Source organism: Podarcis tiliguerta (genome assembly GCF_965153285.1).
Source record: "Podarcis tiliguerta genome assembly, chromosome: 2".
Classification (NCBI taxonomy): Eukaryota; Metazoa; Chordata; class Lepidosauria; order Squamata; family Lacertidae; genus Podarcis; species Podarcis tiliguerta.
The window spans coordinates 6921729-6941675 of record NC_139535.1 but is presented as its reverse complement, the minus strand read 5'-3'; the positions used below and the strand labels follow the sequence as shown (position 1 = coordinate 6941675).

At 43.1% G+C, this 19947-nt stretch overlaps 1 protein-coding gene, 1 long non-coding RNA gene and 1 pseudogene across 3 annotated transcripts in view; all 3 read left to right on the top strand.

The window, feature by feature from the left end:
* The window catches only part of LOC310672813 (vomeronasal type-2 receptor 26-like), a 140264-nt pseudogene extending 129730 nt beyond the window's left edge, over positions 1 to 10534 (top strand). The window contains exons 3-6 of the transcript in view: positions 3586 to 4380; positions 7681 to 7911; positions 8143 to 8269; positions 9636 to 10534. The product of the transcript in view is annotated as a vomeronasal type-2 receptor 26-like (transcript). The remainder of the gene's footprint in view (positions 1 to 3585; positions 4381 to 7680; positions 7912 to 8142; positions 8270 to 9635) is intronic.
* The window catches only part of LOC310671218, a 497424-nt gene that overhangs the window by 245246 nt on the left and 232231 nt on the right, over positions 1 to 19947 (top strand). The gene's annotated exons all lie outside the window — the stretch shown is intronic.
* Positions 2458 to 19819, top strand: LOC310672812 (vomeronasal type-2 receptor 26-like; the record flags this gene model as incomplete). Its single annotated transcript, XM_083430469.1, has 9 exons — positions 2458 to 2666; positions 3699 to 3810; positions 7681 to 7911; positions 8143 to 8269; positions 13384 to 13555; positions 14487 to 14778; positions 15035 to 15838; positions 17769 to 17895; positions 18921 to 19819. 9 exons carry the CDS (start codon positions 2458 to 2460, stop codon positions 19817 to 19819), a joined length of 2973 nt encoding a protein of 990 aa, XP_083286595.1.

Sequence of the window (19947 nt, the reverse complement as noted above, 5' to 3'; positions counted from 1 at the left end):
TGACAAGGCTTGTGCCCCAGGGATGTCACTGAAAAAAGGCAGCAAAAACAACGCGGGAGGCAGCAGCTACAGGTTATAATATCATCCTGTTTGTCATAAGGTACAAGAGCTATGGGTGCCTCCATTGGTGGGAGAGATCATTGTATCTAGCTGGTCAGCTACTGCCTGCCTTAAGCAGGGCACCCCGGGGTCAGCAAAGTTAAGCGCTGACCCACCATGGTCGACCTGCTTCAATGGATGCATGGAACTCAGAGTATCACTCGACAAGTGGACTGAACTTCTGAACTTCTCACAGTCCTTTTTTATTTCAATCGTTACAGAGAGAAGCTATAGAACCCAGCCTCTTGGATAATGGCGTTGTCCCGGGTGAATCTCCACCCCCATCTCTCCCACGTTCTCATTTGCCATGCTCATTGTCTCCTATAGGGGTGCTGCTACATGCCCTCTATCTTTGAGCCCTTTGCTCTCCTACTTTTAAGGCTCTCTGGGTTCTGGGAGGTGGAGGATCTGGAATGTTTTCTAATGACAATGTGTCATCTGGGTGTTGTTCCAGATGTGCCATGATTTCTAAGCTTTTCTCCTCATCTACCTCTGAGCTGCTACCCTCCTCAAACCCCTGTTTTAAATCTATACGGCCTTCCTTTTCCTCCTCCTTGGAAGGGTCAGAATGGGTTGGCTGTCTCCACAATTCCTCTTCTGTGTAGTCCCTGATAGTAGTAGTAGTAGTAGTAGTAGTAGAAGAAGAAGAAGAAGAAGAAGAAGAAGAGTTTGGATTTGATATCCTGCCTTTCACTTCCTTTAAGGAGTCTCAAAGCGGCTAACAATCTCCTTTCCCTTCCTCCCCCACAAAAAACACTCTGTGAGGTGAGTGGGGCTGAGAGACTTCAAAGAAGTGTGACTGGCCCAAGGTCACCCAGCAGCTGCATGTGGAGGAGCGGAGACGCGAACCCGGTTCCCCAGATTACGAGACTAGCGCTCTTAACCACTACACCACACTAGTGGGTGTGCCACCAGGGCAACTAGGACTTTGCTGAACACTCTCAGTGCAGAAATGAGGCCAAAAGGCAACACTTGGTGTTGCAGGTGGAGGTGTCCATAGCAGAACCTGAGGTCCTGCTATGTCCAGTCAGTGGAGAGGAGCCATTCAAGCATAAGGGCTGTTGTTCAGTAGCCTTTGGGGAAACCTTTTGTTCATTTCTTGAGTGGGTCACTCATTGCAGGCCACTCCATAACTACATTATTAAGATGATTATTTATTTCTTGGATCACTGGGGACTTGTTACTGCCAACAGTCAATCGACACCTTCTCTGCCCTAACAAACTATTTGGGTGGCCCATTGACCTTGGCCAATAGCTAAGTGCAAAATGTGCCTGGAGCCTGGCTAATTTTGAACACTGTAACACAGAACAAAGCCAAGACCATGGGGCATTCAGAAAGTATGAAGCAATTCAGCTACATAAGAGCATGAATCACTCCCATGACCCTGAGCCCCCTCTTTCACTTTGTGGAACACACTGGGCTCCTTGGTATACTCCAGAGCTTAGGGTGAGGAAACTAAACTGGGAGACAGCTCAAATGTGAGTGCAGGGAAACTCCGGTAAATGGAACTGAGCGTGGGTGGAAGGAGATGGCACCTGTGCAATGGGTTTTAGAAATCACATGTAGGGAAAGTTCTGCTGCGCTCATCTTCAGCTTATGGGCTTCCCTTTGGGGCAACTCATTGGCCATTGTGATTACAGGATGCTGGACTTGACAAGCCTTTGGCCTGATCAGCTCCAAGCCTCTTAAGAGGGCAGTAAAGATCAGTCAAGCTTGTTTCTCTCTCTCATAGAACCACCTCAGTCTATTCAGTAAACATGCTTTTCTCTTGCTCTGCACCTGCTCTTCTGAAGTTCCAGAGGATTCCTCTCTTCTCTTTACACTTCTCTGAACCACCATGATCTCTTCTGATCCTCTAAGGGATCCTCACACCCTCCGCCCTAAAATATTGCATTTGGGAACAATGAAGTAACATCACAATTAAGGGCAGCTGGTGGTGTATTTATTCCACTGTGTCTGTTCCACTTATCCCATGTGCCACAGAGTCCTTGGGGCCAATATACAGGGCAGGTGAAGAGGGGAGCTAAGTTTGTGCGAAGCTTAATCAGAACATAGGAAGCTGCCTTTTTGATCTGTACTATTTGCTGACTGGCAGTAGCTTTCCAGGAAGGGGACATCCTCAGCACTACCTGGAGAGGTGAGTCAGGATTGCACTTCTCACCTTCTGGGGGCAAAACAGATGCTTTTCCATTGAATTTTTGGCCCTTCCCCTCAATCCCCCTTTGACATACAAATACACTTCCCTGTATTTGTAAAGTCGCTGCAGCTTCTGATTTGCAAGAATGTGGAGCTTCTTCTGAACAGCAGTTAGTGGGAGGAGGAACAGGCACAAGCAAAGTGTAGCCAAGAGACCTAGAATGATAACACTGCTTCTGGTGATGTCTCTCGCAAACTATGGGCTGCAACAGAGGATAAAGTGCCAACCAACTAAGATCACCGATATCCTTTCTGCTGTGAATTTTTACCGGCCAGCAGACCACCTCATTAGTGGAATCATATCTCCAAGATTCTTTGAAAAGCCACATTACTTCAACTTTTCCAGAAACCCCTTCATCAGAATTTATAGGTAAGTCATGATGTATTATATGCCTGTTGTTTGTGTCCATGGAGTTTTCTTGGCAGGGATACTGGAGTAGCTTCCACCTGGTTCCTGCTCCAGGTGGATCACGTTTGGTCAAAGCTCTCCACTATGACCTGTCCATCTTGGGTGGCCCTGCATGGCTTAGCTCATAGCTTCTCTGAGTTATTCAAGCCCCTTCGCCACGGCAAGGCAGTGATCCATGAAGGGTGTTCTTGAAGCTACCAGCATGAGTTTGACCAAACTGTGGGAGGCAGTGGAAGACAGGAGTGCCTGGCGTACTCTGGTCCAGGGGGTCACAAGGAGTCGGACACGACTAAACAACCAAACAACAACAATGATGATGTAAATTATTTCTGCTTCCTTCCCACTCTCCAGTTCTCTTGAAGTACCTGAGTCACCCCTGTTTTCTGGTAGCCTTGATAAATCATTGGCTCCTCTTTTTTTGTTGAGGAAGCATCTCATTCAGTGGGATGCAAGACAATGGGGAGATCTGGGTTGGAAGATAATGTTACACAAAAGCACCTCTTGCTTATAAACCTATAATATGTAAATAGCTGAAGCTGTCCTGGGTCCGTCCTGGGGGTTGAAACAAGCATGGTTGTTAATATACTTTACTGTATTTATTTAAATATTTTTGTATGTCTGTTCACTTGGTGAAAAGCAGTGCTTCCCACTTTGCATTGTGCGATGCTTTAAATCATTGTCTTTCATGAAGTGAGAAACCATATTTAGAGATTATGGTAATTAAGACTTATAAAAATTATTATTTTTTAAAAATTGCTATATTAAAAAAGAACACCATGTAAGGTTTGCTCCAATTAAATTTGCCCTCCTCTTTCACATAGAAGTATCCACTCTTAGTCCTGAAAATCAAACCACCAGTCTCTTTTTCTTTCCTCACCAGCTCAGTTATGGCTTTGTTCTTAATGATAAAGCCCAGTTCCCTTTTGTCTACTGGATGACTCCAAAGCAAGACACTCAGTACCATGGGGTGGTCCAACTCCTCCTTCATTTCAGATGGACGTGGGTCGGCCTCTTTGCTCCAGACAATGACAACGGAGAACGGTCCCTGAGTACCTTGACGCCTCTGATGATCAAAAAGGAAATTTGTATTGCCTTCACAGAAAGAGTACAACGTAAGACTTGGCTCTGGATACCCCGTGAACTACCTGCCATATGGAGAGAAGTCAATGTATTTGTTTACACTGCAGATTCTCAGTATGGACTTTATATAATCATAGAGGTGGAATCCTTACTTCAAAGGGCACAATGTGGAGGAGGGAAAGTCTGGATAACCACAGGCCTTCAGAACAAACTTGGATCATGCAGTACCGACTGCTTCCGATAAGCCCATGGCTCTTTGTCCTTTGTAATGAAGACCAAAAAAAAGACGAACAAGGATTTCTATGGGCCAGTGACCTCACTTAGTCTAAGCTGCTCAGAAAAAATATTTGATTGTTCATCTTCTATGCCGGACTTGTTTGTGAGGGGTTTGACAAAATGCAGGGAGCAGGAGAGTCTGAAGTTGCTGCCCCAAGAAGACATTGAGAGAATCCAGTCGCAAGACAGCTATGTCAATTACTTGAATATCCAAACTGTGGCTCAGGCCTTAAATGCAGCATATTCATCCAGATCCAAGTGGATTTCAATTACGGGAGGAAGAGGCAGGTTGGAACTTCAAAGGCTATGGTCATGGCAGGTATGTTCATTCAATATTACAAAATGCAGTTCATTGTCCCAGCTCTGGAATCACTATGCTAGGACCCATGGCAAATTAAGAAAAGGAAAGAACAGAAAATGGTACATAAGATTGTGGTTGATGATAAAGAAATAGATGATCCGAAGGGAATAAGGAAAGGATTTGTAGACTTTTATAGACAATTATACAAAAAGAAGGAGAAATATAATCTAAAGAAAATAGAGGAATATTTGAACGAGAAAGGGGTGCAGAAAATTCCGACAAAAGAGAAAAGCAAATTAAATGAGATGATTAAACAAGAAGAAATAGAAAAAGCAATCAAAGAGTTAAAAAGTGGGAAAACGCCAGGTCCAGATGGATTTAGTGCAAGATTTTATAAAGAAATGAAAGACATCATAATTTCACCACTGAAACAAGTAATGAATGATATATTATTGAGAAATGAGATACCAGAAACCTGGAAAGAGGCATATATTACTTTAATTCCCAAACAGGACTCAGATTTGACTCAAGTTAAGAACTATAGGCCGATTTCGCTTTTAAATAATGACTACAAATTATTTGCTAATATATTGGCAAACAGAATGAAGAAGTTGTTAAAGGAGTTGGTACATGAAGATCAAGCAGGCTTTCTTCCTGGCAGGCAAATGAAAGACAATATTAGGAATATAATTAATGTTTTGGAATATTTGAATGCCAGGAATGATAAGCAAGCAATGTTAATATTTGTGGATGCGGAAAAAGCCTTTGATAATATTTCTTGGGAATTCATGTTAAAAAACTTTGAAATGATGGACATTGGACAAAACTTAATGAATGGGATAGAGTCAATATATAAAGACCAAAGAGCAAAATTAATAGTTAACAATGTGGTGACAGAAAACATAAAAATAACGAAGGGTACTAGACAAGGACGTCCGCTCTCACCATTGTTATTCATCATGGTCCTGGAAGTCTTGTTAAGAGCGATAAGAAATAACCAACAGATAAAAGGGATAACGGTAGGAAGCAAGCAATATAAGATTAAAGCATTTGCTGATGACCTGGTTTTAACTCTGGAAAATTCGACAGACACTATAAGGGAAGTTTGGAAGGAAATAGAGCAATTTGGACAATTGGCGGGATTCCGCTTAAATAAGAAAAAGACAAAAATGATGTGTAGAAATATGGACTTAAAATCTATTGAGGAAGGGCAGCAACAGTTAGAAATAGAAGTGGTTAAGAAAGTCAAATACTTGGGAGTTTGGTTAACCCCAAGAAGTATAGATCTATACCAAAATAATTATATTCCAACATGGAGTAAGATTAAAAAAGACCTAGAGGTGTGGGGAAGAGTGGAATTTTCATTTTGGGGCAGAATCGCAATAATAAAAATGAACGTGCTACCAAAGATGTTATTTTTGTTTCAAACCATTCCAATAATCAGAGGGGCAGCGATCTTTAAGAACTGGCAAAGAGAAATTTCAAGGTTCATACGGCAGGGTAAGAAGCCGAGAATAAAGTTTAAGATGCGAAAGAAAGAGGAGGCTTCGCCCTGCCGGACCTGAAACTATCTTATGAAGCATCCTGCCTCTGCTGGTTGAAGGAATGGATAAAATTGGAAAATACTGACTTATTGGATTTGGAAGGTTTCGACAATAGATTTGGGTGGCATGCATATTTATGGTATGACAAAAAGCGGTCACATAAAAGGTTTGGAAACCACACCATCAGAGGCTCATTGATAGAAGTTTGGGAAAAGTATAAAAATCTGTTGGAGATAAAAACACCATGGTGGTTGTCACCATTGGAGGTATTATGTGTGAAAAAGATCAATATGAGTGGGGAATGGGTAGCATATAGAGAATTAATAAGAAAAATAGATGGCAAATGGACGTTGAAGCCATATGAAGAAGTTAAAAGATATGTGAATGACTGGCTGCACTATTACCAAATTAATGAAATGTTTAAAAAAGAGCTAAAACTAAATGGTTTTGCGGAGAAAGAGTTGAAATTCCAGAAAGAAATAATAAACAGTGACTTTAAAATTTTGGCTAAAATGTATAATATATTGTTAGAATGGCACACAAAAGACGAAGAGATGAAATCAGTTATGATTGACTGGGCCAAAGATTTTGGATATAACATATATATGGAGGATTGGGAGAAATTGTGGAAAGAAGGCTTAAGATTTACTGCATGTACAACTATAAAAGAAAATGTAATGAAAATGATGTATCGATGGTACTTAAAACCCGTGAAATTAGCTAAGATGTACAAGGGATGTAATAAATGTTGGAAATGTAAAGATAAAGAAGGTACATTTTACCATATGTGGTGGGAATGCAAGAAAGTTAAAAACTATTGGGAAATGATATATAATGAACTGAAAAAAATGTTTAAATATACATTTGTTAAGAAGCCAGAAGCATTCCTGCTAGGTATCGTAAGAAATGAGATAAATAAGAAAGATAGGAAATTATTTTTGTACGCAGTAACAGCAGTGAGAATATTGATAGCCCAGAAATGGAAGCAAGAAGAACTACCAACATTGGAAGAATGGAGAATGAAAATGATGGACTTTGCAGAACTGGATAGAATGACTGGAAGAATTAGGAATCGACGAGATCAGAGATTCACTGAAGAATGGGAATTTTTTTTAGAATATATGCATAACCTAAGTGAAAAACAAATAACGCTTGTAACATTTAACGAAGCTTTGTAAAAATGAAAGATAAAATCTGGAGTGAAACTTGATTTAATTTACAAAGTAGATGAGAACTAAGAAATGTGTGGAAAATTGAGAAGGGAAGGAGTACCAGCCAAGCTGAGGGAAGTCAAAAAACGAGAGAATGGTTTTTAAAAAATTGTATGAATTGTATCAATTTGTTTTATTTGTAAATTGAATAAAAATTATATTAAAAAAAAAAAGGAATCACTCTGCTAGGACCACAGGAAGCGGCCTTTAACTGAGCCATACCATTGTTCTACCTAGCTAAGTATTGTCTACCTTGATAGACCAGCAGTGGTTCTGCACAGTTTTTGGAAGGGAGACTTTCCCAGCTCTTCCTGGAGATGCAATTGGAGATTGAATTTGGGACCTTCTGAAAGCAAAGCAGATGCTCTTCAAATTTATAAGCCACTTTTCATCACATCAACGTGATCCCTGGGTGGTTTCCATAAGAATGCAATGAAGAGAAAATAGGAATGAAATTTAAATTAATCTAATCACATTGTTTTCACCTGCTGGCAGAAATCCATCCTAAGTTCCAGTTGTGGTTTTATGTTCTCTCAATGGTGGAGTTTCCTCTGTCATTCCAGCTTCATCCTTTCTTGAAAGAAGTCCGCTTCTATACTAATACTTCAGCTGATGGACAGTACTTGGATGAGGATGGGGCAGTGGCCGCTGACTTCGATATCGTGAATCTGGTGCTGTTTCCTAACAACTCTCTTGATAGAGTGAAGATTGGGAGAATAGAGAGACAGGGGTCCTCAAATATGAAGTTCACGATTAACCCGAAAGCAATTGTGTGGCCCAATCTATTTCAGAAGGTAGGGGAAATTATATTTGTCATTTTATTAACTATGGCATCTGCTACTCTCTAACAACATTTTGAATAGTACATATGAGGCTTGGGCTGCAATCTCGTGGTCACTTCCCTGGAGTTATGTCCCACTGAGATTAATGGAATTAAACTCTTGAGTAAAGAGGTATAAAATTTCATCCAAAGGTACAATTCCTACTGACACTTTCTCCCTGGTGCTCAATCTCTTTATGTCTAGACGGCGCCTCATTCAAGATGCACTGAAAGCTGTCTCCCAGGATTTGCCAAAAAGGTTCAGGAAGGGAAGCCTCCGTGCTGCTATGATTGTGCTCCCTGCTCAGAAGGCACCATCTCCACTCAGGAAGGTAGGGGTAAGGACATTGGATAGGAGAATGGGGCTGATTTCTGAGTCACTCCAAACATGATGTTAGTAATGGCACCTCATGCATGAAATACCCTCTTCAGGGAGGGCTCCCCTGTTCCCACCCCCAGCACCAGGAAATTTTATTTGCCCATGTGGTCAAGCATGTAGAATTAACCTGTATTTAATGATGGTAGCTTTTCTACAAAATTGATTTGTGGTTTTTATATAGTTATTTTCTCATTTCTCATATTGGCTTCTACTACATAACCCATATAATTTTAGAGATGGAGAGGTGAAGCATCTTTGAAATCCACCCATTCATCACTAAATATTAACTCACATGAAACCTCAAGGATATAAGTACTGCTCAATAAAATCAAAGCGTTCTGTTCTAAGAGAAGCCTTTAAGAGAAAAGTTGAGTTGATGGACTGAGACTTTTCTAGTTGTGAATGTTTGCCTCTCTCCTTCCCTGCAAAACAATCTTCTTTCCTGATTTCTTCCATATGCCCACCTTTCCTCAGAATTGAAACAGCATAAGACCATTGTGGGGACGCGGGTGGCGCTGTGGGTAAAAGCCTCAGCGCCTAGGGCTTGCCGATCAAAAGGTCGGCGGTTCGAATCCCCGCGGCGGGGTGAGCTCCCGTTGTTCGGTCCCAGCGCCTGCCAACCTAGCAGTTCGAAAGCACCTCCAGGTGCAAGTAGATAAATATGTTGAACTGTTTCTTTAAATGTAAAGATTCATCATTGTTTCACCCAATGTGTATACCTTTAAGGGGCCGGAGCAAGGGCCAGAGCGAACTAACGAGATCCAGCTTCACAGCTGTGAAGCATAGCAGGTGCTGCTGAGTTGCATTGATTAAGCTGTGTCGGGAATTGGCTGCAGTATATAAGGGGCAGCACCTAGCTCTGCCTTTTACCCTGGGGATGGGTTGGTGGTTGGGTCGTGCTTGTTTGTAGATGTATTTAGTGTTTAAGGAGTTTTTGTTTTTCTTATTAAAACCTTGTTTGAGTTAATTTTGAGTCCCTTCTTCTTCTTTTTTTTAATGCATGGTCTCCCCAGCAAGCTCTCTGCAGCGTTACTACACTGCAAAAAGCCAACAAAATAGGGACCGCTTACTAGAGGGAAGGTAAACGGCGTTCCGTGTGCGGCTCTGGCTCGCCAGAGCAGCGATGTCACGCTGGCCACGTGACCCGGAAGTGTCTCCGGACAGCGCTGGCCCCCGGCCTCTTAAGTGAGATGGGCTCACAACCCTAGAGTCTGTCAAGACTGGCCCGTACGGGCAGGGGTACCTTTACCTTTACCTTTAAGACCATTGTAGGTGTGTGACTGATATTAGGACACTGAAGTGTCTTTTCCTCTATGCAGATGCTGATGAATGCACCAATTGTCCAGAAGATCAGCATCCAAGTGAGGACCGAGATCGATGTGTCCCCAAAGTGATCACCTTCCTGTCCTATGTGGAATATTTGGGGAGCCTCCTAGCTTTCCTTTCTCTCTTCTTATCCTTAACCACAAGCTTTGTGTTAGAAATCTTCATTAAATACAAAGAAACTCCCATAGTCAAAGCCAACAACCGGAACCTCTCCTACATCCTCCTCATCTCCCTCCTGCTTTCCTTTTTGTCCTCCTTCCTCTTCATTGGAAGACCAAGCAAATCCACCTGCCTTCTCCGTCAAACAGCATTCAGCAATATCTTCACAGTTGGTGTCTCTTCTGTGCTGGCAAAAACCATCACTGTGGTGCTGGCCTTCCTGGCCACAACGCCAGGGAACAGGGTGAGGAGATGGCTGGGGAAGAGTCTGGCCAACTCCATTGTCATTTCCTGTTCCAGTGTCCAAGTTCTCATCTGCACCATCTGGCTGTGCGCCTCTCCTCCATTCCCAGAGTCTGACATGCATTCCAAGCTTGGAGAAATCATCCTGCAATGCAATGAAGGGTCTGTGTTCATGTTTTATGGCTCCCTCAGCTACATGGGCTTCCTGGCTGCCATCTGCTTCACCGTGGCTTTCCTAGCCAGGAAGCTGCCTGGGAATTTCAATGAAGCCAAGCTGATCACCTTCAGCATGCTGGTCTTCTGCAGCGTTTGGGTCTCATTTGTGCCCACTTACCTGAGCACAAAGGGAAAATTCATGGTAGCCGTGCAGATCTTCTCTATCTTGGCCTCCAGTGCTGGGCTCCTGGGCTGCATCTTCATTCCCAAATGCTACATTATTACACTGAGGCCAGATCTGAACATGAGAGAGCACCTGACAAGAAAAAACTGAGCATGACATTTGATTCTTAGCTCTAAGGGTATCATAGAATTGTAGCATTTGAAGTCACACCGGAATCTCAACTGGAACCACAGCTTGTTGTTGGGATTAAGGATTGTTGTTGTTAAGGATATAATAGAATCAAGAAAATAGTTTAAAAGTCTCATGGGAATCTACACATTTATGAATAGTTTGGAGAAGAGAAATATTTTCTGCTAATGAGTCTTGATGAGGGGCAAAAGCGCTACAAGAAAAGTTAGTACATGGAAGGACATTACTTGACGTTTTGGTTTGGGACATTGAGTTTTGGTAGTCAGGAAGGAGATGGGTGCTCTTTGGAGAAGTAAAGTTGTCAGAATCAGACAGGAAGAAATGGGAACAGTTGGATGCATGCGATGACCTCGTATAGACAGGGCTTTTTGTCAGCTGGAACTTACAGGAACTCAGTTGTGGCACCTCTCAGGTGGGCACCATTGCCATTACAGTGGCACCTCAGGTTAAGTACTTAATTTGTTCCAGAGGTCTGTTCTTAACCTGAAACTGTTCTTAATCTGAAGCACCACTTTAGCTAATGGGGCCTCCTGCTGCCGCTGTGCCACCGGAGCACGATTTCTGTTCTCATCCTGAAGCAAAGTTCTTAACCTGAAGCACTATTTCTGGGTTAGCGGAGTCTGTAACCTGAAGCGTATTTAACCTGAGGTACCACTGTATAAGAGAAAGAAGGGCGAGTTCCAGCACTAATCTTTCTAGAAAAATAGCACTAAATGTAGACATGTCCTGGTATTTATGCTAACCAAAGGGAACGTGAACAATTTGACATCAGAAACTATCCTTGGAAAAAGCAAATGGAAAGTATAGAAGCTGGTGTTTTTATGCCAAGAGGTTGTCTCCTCCTCCGAAATAGCTACATCTGGACAGAATCGGCCTCTCTGGAAATGTATTTGCTGTTTTGCATGTGTCAGTTTATATTGCTCTCTGTTGCTCTTACCTTCAGAATTCTTGTCTGTATTAGGGATTCAGATTCCCGAAATAAAATCTCCTTTTATCACCTATTTCTGGTGTCTTCCTGTATGGTCCTAATACCTGGCAAACCCCTCACCAGTCTAGAACCAGTTTAGAATCTTTGTGATCAGTGGAAGAAACTGTCTGCAGTCAGACCTCTCAGTTTGATTATGTGCCAATACAAATGACACCCTTTTTTTGCTAGGGATGTATGTATGTGGATGCGGGTGGTGCTGTGGGTTAAACCACAGAGCCTAGGACTTGTCAATCAGAAGGTTGGTGGTTCAAATCGCCACAACGGGGTGAGCTTCCTTTGCTCGGTCCCAGCTCCTGGCAACCTAGCAATTCGAAAGCACGTCAGAATGCAAGTAGATAAATAGGTACCGCTCTGGCGGGAAGGTAAACAGCGTTTCCATGTGCCGCTCTGGTTCGCCAGAAGCAGCTTAGTCATGCTGGCCACATGACCCGGAAGCTGTACGCCGGCTCCCTCGGCCAATAAAGTGAGATGAGCGCCGCAACCCCAGAGTCGGTCACGACTGGACCTAATGGTCAAGGGTCCCTTTACCTTTACCTTTAACGCTTTCACCAGTCTAAATTAGTGGAAAGCTTAGTACATTCCCTGCACCACAGCATTTTTACCTAATGGTGTTGACCTTTAAAGCCCTAAACGGCCTCGGCCCAGTATACCTCCATTGTTCTGCCCACACTGAGGTCCAGTGCTGAGGGCCTTCTGGCGGTTCCCTCATTGCGAGAAGCAAAGCTACAGGGAACCAGGCAGAGGGCCTTCTCGGTAGTGGCACCCGCCCTGTGGAACGCCCTCCCACCAAATGTCAAAGCGATAAACAACTACCTGACATTCAGAAGACATCTTAAGGCAGCCCTGTTCAGGGAAGTTTTTAATGTGTGACATCTTAGTGTATTTTTGGACTCTGTGGAAGCCACCCAGAGTGGCTGGGGAGACCCAGCCAGATGGGCGGGGTACAAATAATAAATTATTATTATTATTATTATTATTATTATTTGGTGTAGGAGAGATTTGCACCTCTAGCAGGACACGAGCACAACAGCACCCCATCCTGTCTTAGCTGCAGAGCATAGTCATCATAACTCATAGTCATTGATAGCTTTAACACACACAAACCAAATTCCTTGAGAAAGTGTGACCAGCTCCACCGGGAACCTCCAGCCCTGCTTGTGAACTTCCCAGAGCCACCTGATTCACCACCGTGTGATATAGTGGGGTGGACTGGATGGGACTTTGGTTTAACCCAGTTGCATGGATCTGCCTAAGTTTTTGTGAGCAAAGTTCAAGCCAAACTCTCCTACTCATGTAGGCAATGCATATCACAAACATGTTTTTCTCCAGCTCTGCCCCTGCCCCTTGAGCCATTCATTCCAGACTCCAATAAGCCTCAGAGACAAAACTTCTTCCACTTGTAATTATCAAAATCATAGTGCTTTATTACTGTCAGAGCTCAAGAGGTATTTCTGGAGACGGCCTAAACATCAGAATCAAAAACAGCATGACGTTATTCATTGCACTGTGCCTGGAAAGCAAAGTTGGTGCAGAGAATATTTTTTTTGTGTCTGACACAGACTGAGTCAAGATTTCGAGCAGGTGAAAAGCTGGCCAGAGGAGGGAGAGATATGCCTGTGTAAGGTTAGCAGCTCTGAAGCTACAGCTGAACACCTCCCAGCTCAGTAAAGCCACTGCCGCTACGGCCTTGGGAGAGATTCCCTCTTCTTCTGATCTCCTGGCACTGGAGGTGAGAAGAGCCAACTGGGGCATGTAGAAGGCAGAGTCAGAATGATCTTACTGCTCCTTTCACTCCTCTTCCTGCTAATCATTCCCCACGAAGTCTGGGGGAGCTTGGAGGCGAAATGCCCCTTGAATCTGATCAAGGATCAAAATGATGCAAACAACTACCACCGGTCTGGAGACTTCCTCATTAGTGGGATTATATCTCCAAACGTTTTTAAAGAGCAGCATCCTTATGTCTTTTCCCAGACCCCAGCGTTCAGGATTAACGAGTAAGTAATTATCTGCAGGTGTCTGTCATGTTCCTCCACCCCCATTCCAGTGGTTCCTATTTACCCACACATTTCTGAACTACAGCGTCCATCATTCATGATCCTTGCTGGTTGGGGCTGATGGGATTGAGAGTCCAGCAAAAGGTTCTCAAGCACACATGTCCTATTTGCAGCTTCCCTGGGTTCTTGCCTGTAAAATTATCTGTTCTTATTCTTATCTGGCTGGGTAGCCCCAGACACCCTGGGCAGCTTCCAGCAAATTAAAACACATTAGGACACCAAACATTTAAAATCTATGCAGGTCTCATTGGTGGAGTCAGATGTCCAAAATATGAACAACCTTTCCCTCCCTCTCTCTCTCTCTCTCTCTCTCTCTCTCTCTCCCTCTCTCTCCCCCTCTCTCTCTCCCTCTCTCTCTCTCACACACACAGACCTGCTAGGCTTCATTCATAAGTAAAGATTTATTGTTGCCCTTGGAACTTCCCAATCTGTGCTTAAGCTGATTCCAATTACCATGGAGATACTCTGTTTTCTTGTCCCAGTCCAGTGGTCATCCTTGGCAATACACTTCCCCGACTTAGAATCATAGAAGTTTAGAGTGGGAAGGGACCATGGCGGTCATCTAGTCCAACCCCCTGCAATACAGGAATCTTTTGCCCAATGATGGGCCTCACTCATGACCCTGGGATTAAGCGTCTCATGCTCTACCAAGTGAGCTATCATGCTTAACCCAAACTTTGGAGAGAATTTTTTTTACTCAGTTTTGTTCTTTGAAGATGGTGTGCTTCTACACTCCTGCATTGCAGGAGCATGCATGGCCCCATTTATTTTATTTTATTTCATTTGTATAATAGGTATGCACCCCATTATTTGCGGATGTTCAGTTTTGTTGCATGGTTTGACACTTTTTTATTCTATTTATTTCTTGCAGATTTAGTGTGAGGTACAGTTGGCACATCATGTCCTTCTTGTTGACCATCCAGGAGATTAACCAGGATCCCTGGCTCATACCCAACATCACCCTGGGCTACAACCTCTATGAGAACTATCATGATGCGAGGATGACTTCCGATGCCATGCTGGACCTGCTTGCAGGAGGGGAAGGCAACGTTCCAAACTACCAATGTGGGAAACAGAGTCACATGCTGGTTGTTCTTGAACATGAAAATTCTGCTATCTCAAAAGAGATTTCAGCCATGTCAGGCATCTACAAAATCCCACAGGTATGAAGGGTGGCAGAATAGAGGGAGAATGCCAGCTACATCAAACACCTTTTTGTCTCCAGGGCAGTTAAGAAGGGACATTAAAAAATGAGAAAATCCTGAGCTATGGATCTGAGGCTCTTTCCAAAACTCAGGAACTCCCATCAGCCTCAACTAGCAGATATTTTGTTACATATTAATCAGTTCAGGTAAATAAATAACCTGTTTCTCATCCTGAAAGCAAAACAAAACACCAATCTCTTCCTTTCCTTGCTAGATCAGTTATGGCTTTATGGCCCAGGTTCTTGAAGATAAAACCCAGTTCCCTTTCGTCTACCGGATGATCCCCAAAGAAGAAACTCTGTACCAGGGGATTATCAAGCTGCTCCTGCATTTTGGATGGACGTGGATTGGTCTCCTTGCTCCAAGCAATGATGATGGAGAAAGATTTGTGAGTGCCTTGACACCTCTGATGATCAGCAGTGGGATTTGCATTGCCATATCAAAAAGAATACCAGAAAAAAACGCATACGAAATATTAGGATCAGATGAATATGCCAGCTGGAATCAAGTGTGTGTGTTTGTTTCCTTTGTAACCACGCAAGTGGGATGGGCTATCATCTTTTCGCTGCAGAGTGAGAAACAGATTGGTCCCAAAGTCTGGATCACAACAGCTTTTCAGGACATCGACTTGAGTTTGTTTTATCCTCCTTATATATTCCAGCACTTCCATGGTTCCTTCTCCTTTGTAATGAAGACAAAGTTAAGGAGCACCAGAAATATCTCCTCCGCACCAGACTCCCATTTTCTTCAGCAATTCTGGCGCGAAGCATTTCATTGTTCATATTCAAAACATGTGCTGTCTGTGAGAGGCTGGACAAGGTGTGCAGAGGAGGAGAAACTGCAGGATCTGCCCCAGGAGGAGCTGGAGACAACCTTGTCGCAAGACAACTACATCACTTACTTCAGCATCCAAGCCATGGCTCAAGCCTTGAATGCTGCCTATTCAGCAAGATCAAAGCAGCGGTTTAGGGTGGGTGGAGGAGACAACTTGGAATTTCAAAGGCTGCACCCGTGGCAGGTATTGCCTTTCTTGGTGTGTGTGTGTGTGTGTGTGTGTGTGTGTGTGTGTGTTTTAAATGCTATCCATTGTAGCAACTATAGAATACTGCATTTTTGATAAGACATTTTTGATGCCTATGGCCTCTGAGGATTCCTAGAAGTCTTTTCTTTTCTTTTCTATTTTTTTTTATATAAATATTTATTAGAGGTTTGGAAATTACAGGGGGGAAAAGAAAGAAAGAAAGAAAAGGAAACAATATAAAGTTAACAGAACATACATTACAATTACAATTTAAAAAAAACACTACAACAATACAAAAAAAATAAAAAAATTTAAAAAACACGAAAAAACCCCCAATACATTAAACACATACATCCAATATTCCATATCTTTACCTTTCATTAACTTGATTCATCGACCTCCTCACACCTCCCTTTTTTGTATTCTATTTCAATTAACTATTTCAGCAAATTCTTTCCATCTTACTCAATTTTTGTTCTATAATTTATCTTAACAGTCTAACCTTAAATTTTCCATTTTATCCCGTTATCAATCCATTTTTACTTAAGTCTTTATTACATTTCTGCTAAAACCATATAACTTCATTCCAGCATCCTTCTAACATTCATTAATTTTACAATGTTTTTGTAGATAGGCTTTAAATTTTTTCCAGTCTTCTTCCACCGACTCTTCTCCCTGGTCTCGGATTCTGCCAGTCATTTCCGCCAGTTCCATGTAATCCATCAACTTCATCTGCCATTCTCTTTTCTTTTCTATAGCTCTTATTCTGCAAGGCACCTTGTTATTTTATAACATGAAAGGTGGGCTAGCTTTTTAATGATAAAATAGAATGCCTGAAATGTGCAGCAGCCCCAGTTCATAAGAGCTTAAAGTAAACAAGACCAAGATATCCAACATGGTTTCCTGCTTGCTTAATGCTGGTGTTTCCCATGTCATTCCAGCTTCACCATTTTTTAAAAGAAATCCAGTGCTCAAATACTTCCATAGGAGGACTGTGTTTGGATGAGAATGGAGAGCTGCCCATTGACTTTTCTATTGAGAACTGGGTGATGTTTCCTAATAAGTCTCGTGTTAGAGTGAAGATTGGGAGCTTGGAGAAAGAGGCACCCACTGGCGTAAAGTTCTCTATTAACTCAGAGGCCATTGAGTGGCCCAAGCAGTTTAACAAGGTATGGGGGAAAGAAACTGTGCCAACAAAAATGGAATGGCAAGACAAACTGTTAGAGTATATTGAACTGGCTAGATTAACAGAGGCAATTAGAGATCACACTAGACAAGAGTTTCAAAAAGAATGGGGAAAATCAGAGAATACTTCACTAAAGAATTACCAAAGGAGGGGGTCAGACTGTGCCTTGGCCAAAGGCCTGGTGGAACAGCTCTGTCTTGCAGGCCCTGCGGAAAGATGTCAAGTCCAGCAGGGTCCTAGTCTCTTGTGGCAGAGCATTCCACCAGATCAGAGCCACAGCCAAAAAAGCGCTGGCTCTGGTTGAGGCCAGCCTAACCTCTCTGTGGCCTGGGACCTCCAAGATGTTTTTGTTTGAAGATCGTAAGTTCCTCTGTGGGGCATACCAGGAGAGGCGGTCTTGTAGGTACGAGGGTCCTAGGCCGTATAGGGCTTTAAAGGTTAAAACCAGCACCTTAAACATGATCCTGTACTCCACCAGGAGCCAGTGAAGCTGGTATAGCACTGGGTGAATGTGATCCCGCAGCGAGGACCCCATAAGGAGTCTCGCTGCAGCATTCTGCACCCGCTGGAGTTTCTGGGTCAGTCTCAAGGGCAGCCCCATGTAGAGTGAGTTACAATAATCCAGTCTGGAGGTGACAAATGTGCATCCAAGATGTGCCCTTTTTGACCTCTATGCATGAATTCCATAGCCAGAAATACTCCCAGTGGTTTCCTTCTGATACGCCTTCTCTTTATGGTTAGACCGTGCCTCGCTCGAGATGTACGGAAAGATGTCGCCCAGGATATGCCAAAAGGGTTCAGGAAGGAAAGCCAGTTTGCTGTTGTTTGTGTGTTCTGTGTGCAGAAGGGACAATCTCCACTCAGGAAGGTGAGTGACTCCAAGGGTTCTTGGGAGAATAAAAACAGAGCAGAGATTCACTCAGCGACACTTTCTGTGAAGATTCCAAAGACATTTTTGAATGTGGATCCTTTCTCATCTTTGCTATTTTTACTCACCTTCACCACTTCCAGGAAGTGAGTTGAATTATTATTATTAGTAGTAGTAGTATCAGTAATATTAGTATTATTATATTTGTATGACACCCATCCGACTGGCTTTCCCCAGTCACTCTGAGCAGCTCCTAACAGAATATTACAAACACGATAAAACACCAAACATTAAAAACTTCCCTGATGTCTTCAAAAAGCCAGATAGTTGTTTGCATCCTTGACATCTGTTGGGAGGGCATTCCACAGGGTGGGGGCCACTATCGAGAAGGCCCTCTGCCTGGTTCCCTGTAACCTCATTTCTCAGTAGAAGGAAGCAATCTCTGGGGTACAAAGTGGGTAGTAGGGACAGCCTCAGCATACATTGCACACAGTCTGTTATTCAGGTATTTTGTACCATGCTTTCAATGAACCAAATATGAGAACCAACAACAAAAAGATAGTTTTAAAAATAATTTTGAATAACTGAGAAATTGCCAAAAAAAGGAAATACTTAATGCAGTGAAAGCACAATATAAAGTGAACCATACATTGTGTTAATATGATTACAATACAACAGCCGATAAAAAGGTTATCTTTATAATAGGGAAAAACCACACAATGAAGATACCAGATGTATATATCTGGGGTGGCCAGAGGTCTCTCAGCTTTGTCCAGTATTGTATGGTTATTTCAGTGATTAAAAAGTAAGAAAAACTTTGTGCACCCCCTCTGTCATCTTGGAGTAAGGGCAGAATGCAAGCGTAAGGTTTAAAGAAGCAAATGAGCCAATTCTGCCTATCTTTTGCTATTGCACATTCTAATTTTTTCACCTACACAACATCAGCATCCGTCTTCAAAATGTGCAAGAATGCAGAGGGTTCTGGATGTAAATGGTGTTGAAACCATTCTTTTTCTCATCCTCAGATGCAGAACATTGTACAAAATGCTCGGAAGATCAGCATCCGAATAAGGAACGAGATCAGTGTGTCCCCAAAATTATTACTTTCTTGTCTTATGAAGAACATTTGGGGATGATCATACTCTCCATTTGCCTATTCTTGTCCTTAGCAACAGGAATCGTGTTAGGAATCTTCATTAAATATAAAGAAACCCCCATAGTCAAAGCCAACAACAGGGACCTCTCCTACATCCTCCTTGTCTCCCTCCTGCTGTCCTTCTTGTCCTCCTTCCTCTTCATTGGCCAGCCAAGGAAGTTCACCTGCCTTCTTCGACAAGCAACCTTCTTCATCATCTTCTCTGTTGCCATCTCCTCTGTGTTAGCAAAAACCATCATGGTGGTGCTGGCCTTCCTGGCCACAAAACCAGGGAACAGGGTGAGGAGATGGCTGGGGAAGAGTCTGGCCAACTCCATTGTCATTTCCTGTTCCAGTGTCCAAATTGTCATTTGCACCATCTGGCTGGGCATATCTCCCCCATTCCCAGACTCCGACAAGCATTCCCAGGCTGGAGAGATCACCCTGCAATGCAATGAAGGGTCTGTGGCCATGTTTTATGCTGCCCTCGGTTACATGGGCTTCCTGGCTGCCATCTGCTTCACAGTGGCTTTTCTGGCCAGGAAGCTGCCTGGGGCCTTCAATGAAGCCAAGCTGATCACCTTCAGCATGCTGGTCTTCTGTAGTGTTTGGGTGTCCTTTGTGCCCACCTACTTGAGCACAAAGGGGAAATACATGGTGGCTGTGCAGATCTTCTCTATCTTGGCCTCCAGTGCTGGGCTCCTGGGCTGCATCTTCATTCCCAAGTGCTACATTGTTGTGCTGAGACCTGATCTGAATACAAAGGAGCATCTGACAACAAAAACATAAAGTGGCATCTGTCAGGATTTTGGCAATCCTGTGTTATGTTTATCAAGAACCTGGAGTGATGCGTTTCATACTTGGGCAAGGGGGGGGGGTGGATTTGAGCCTTTTGAGAAAACTTTGGATCACTTGTA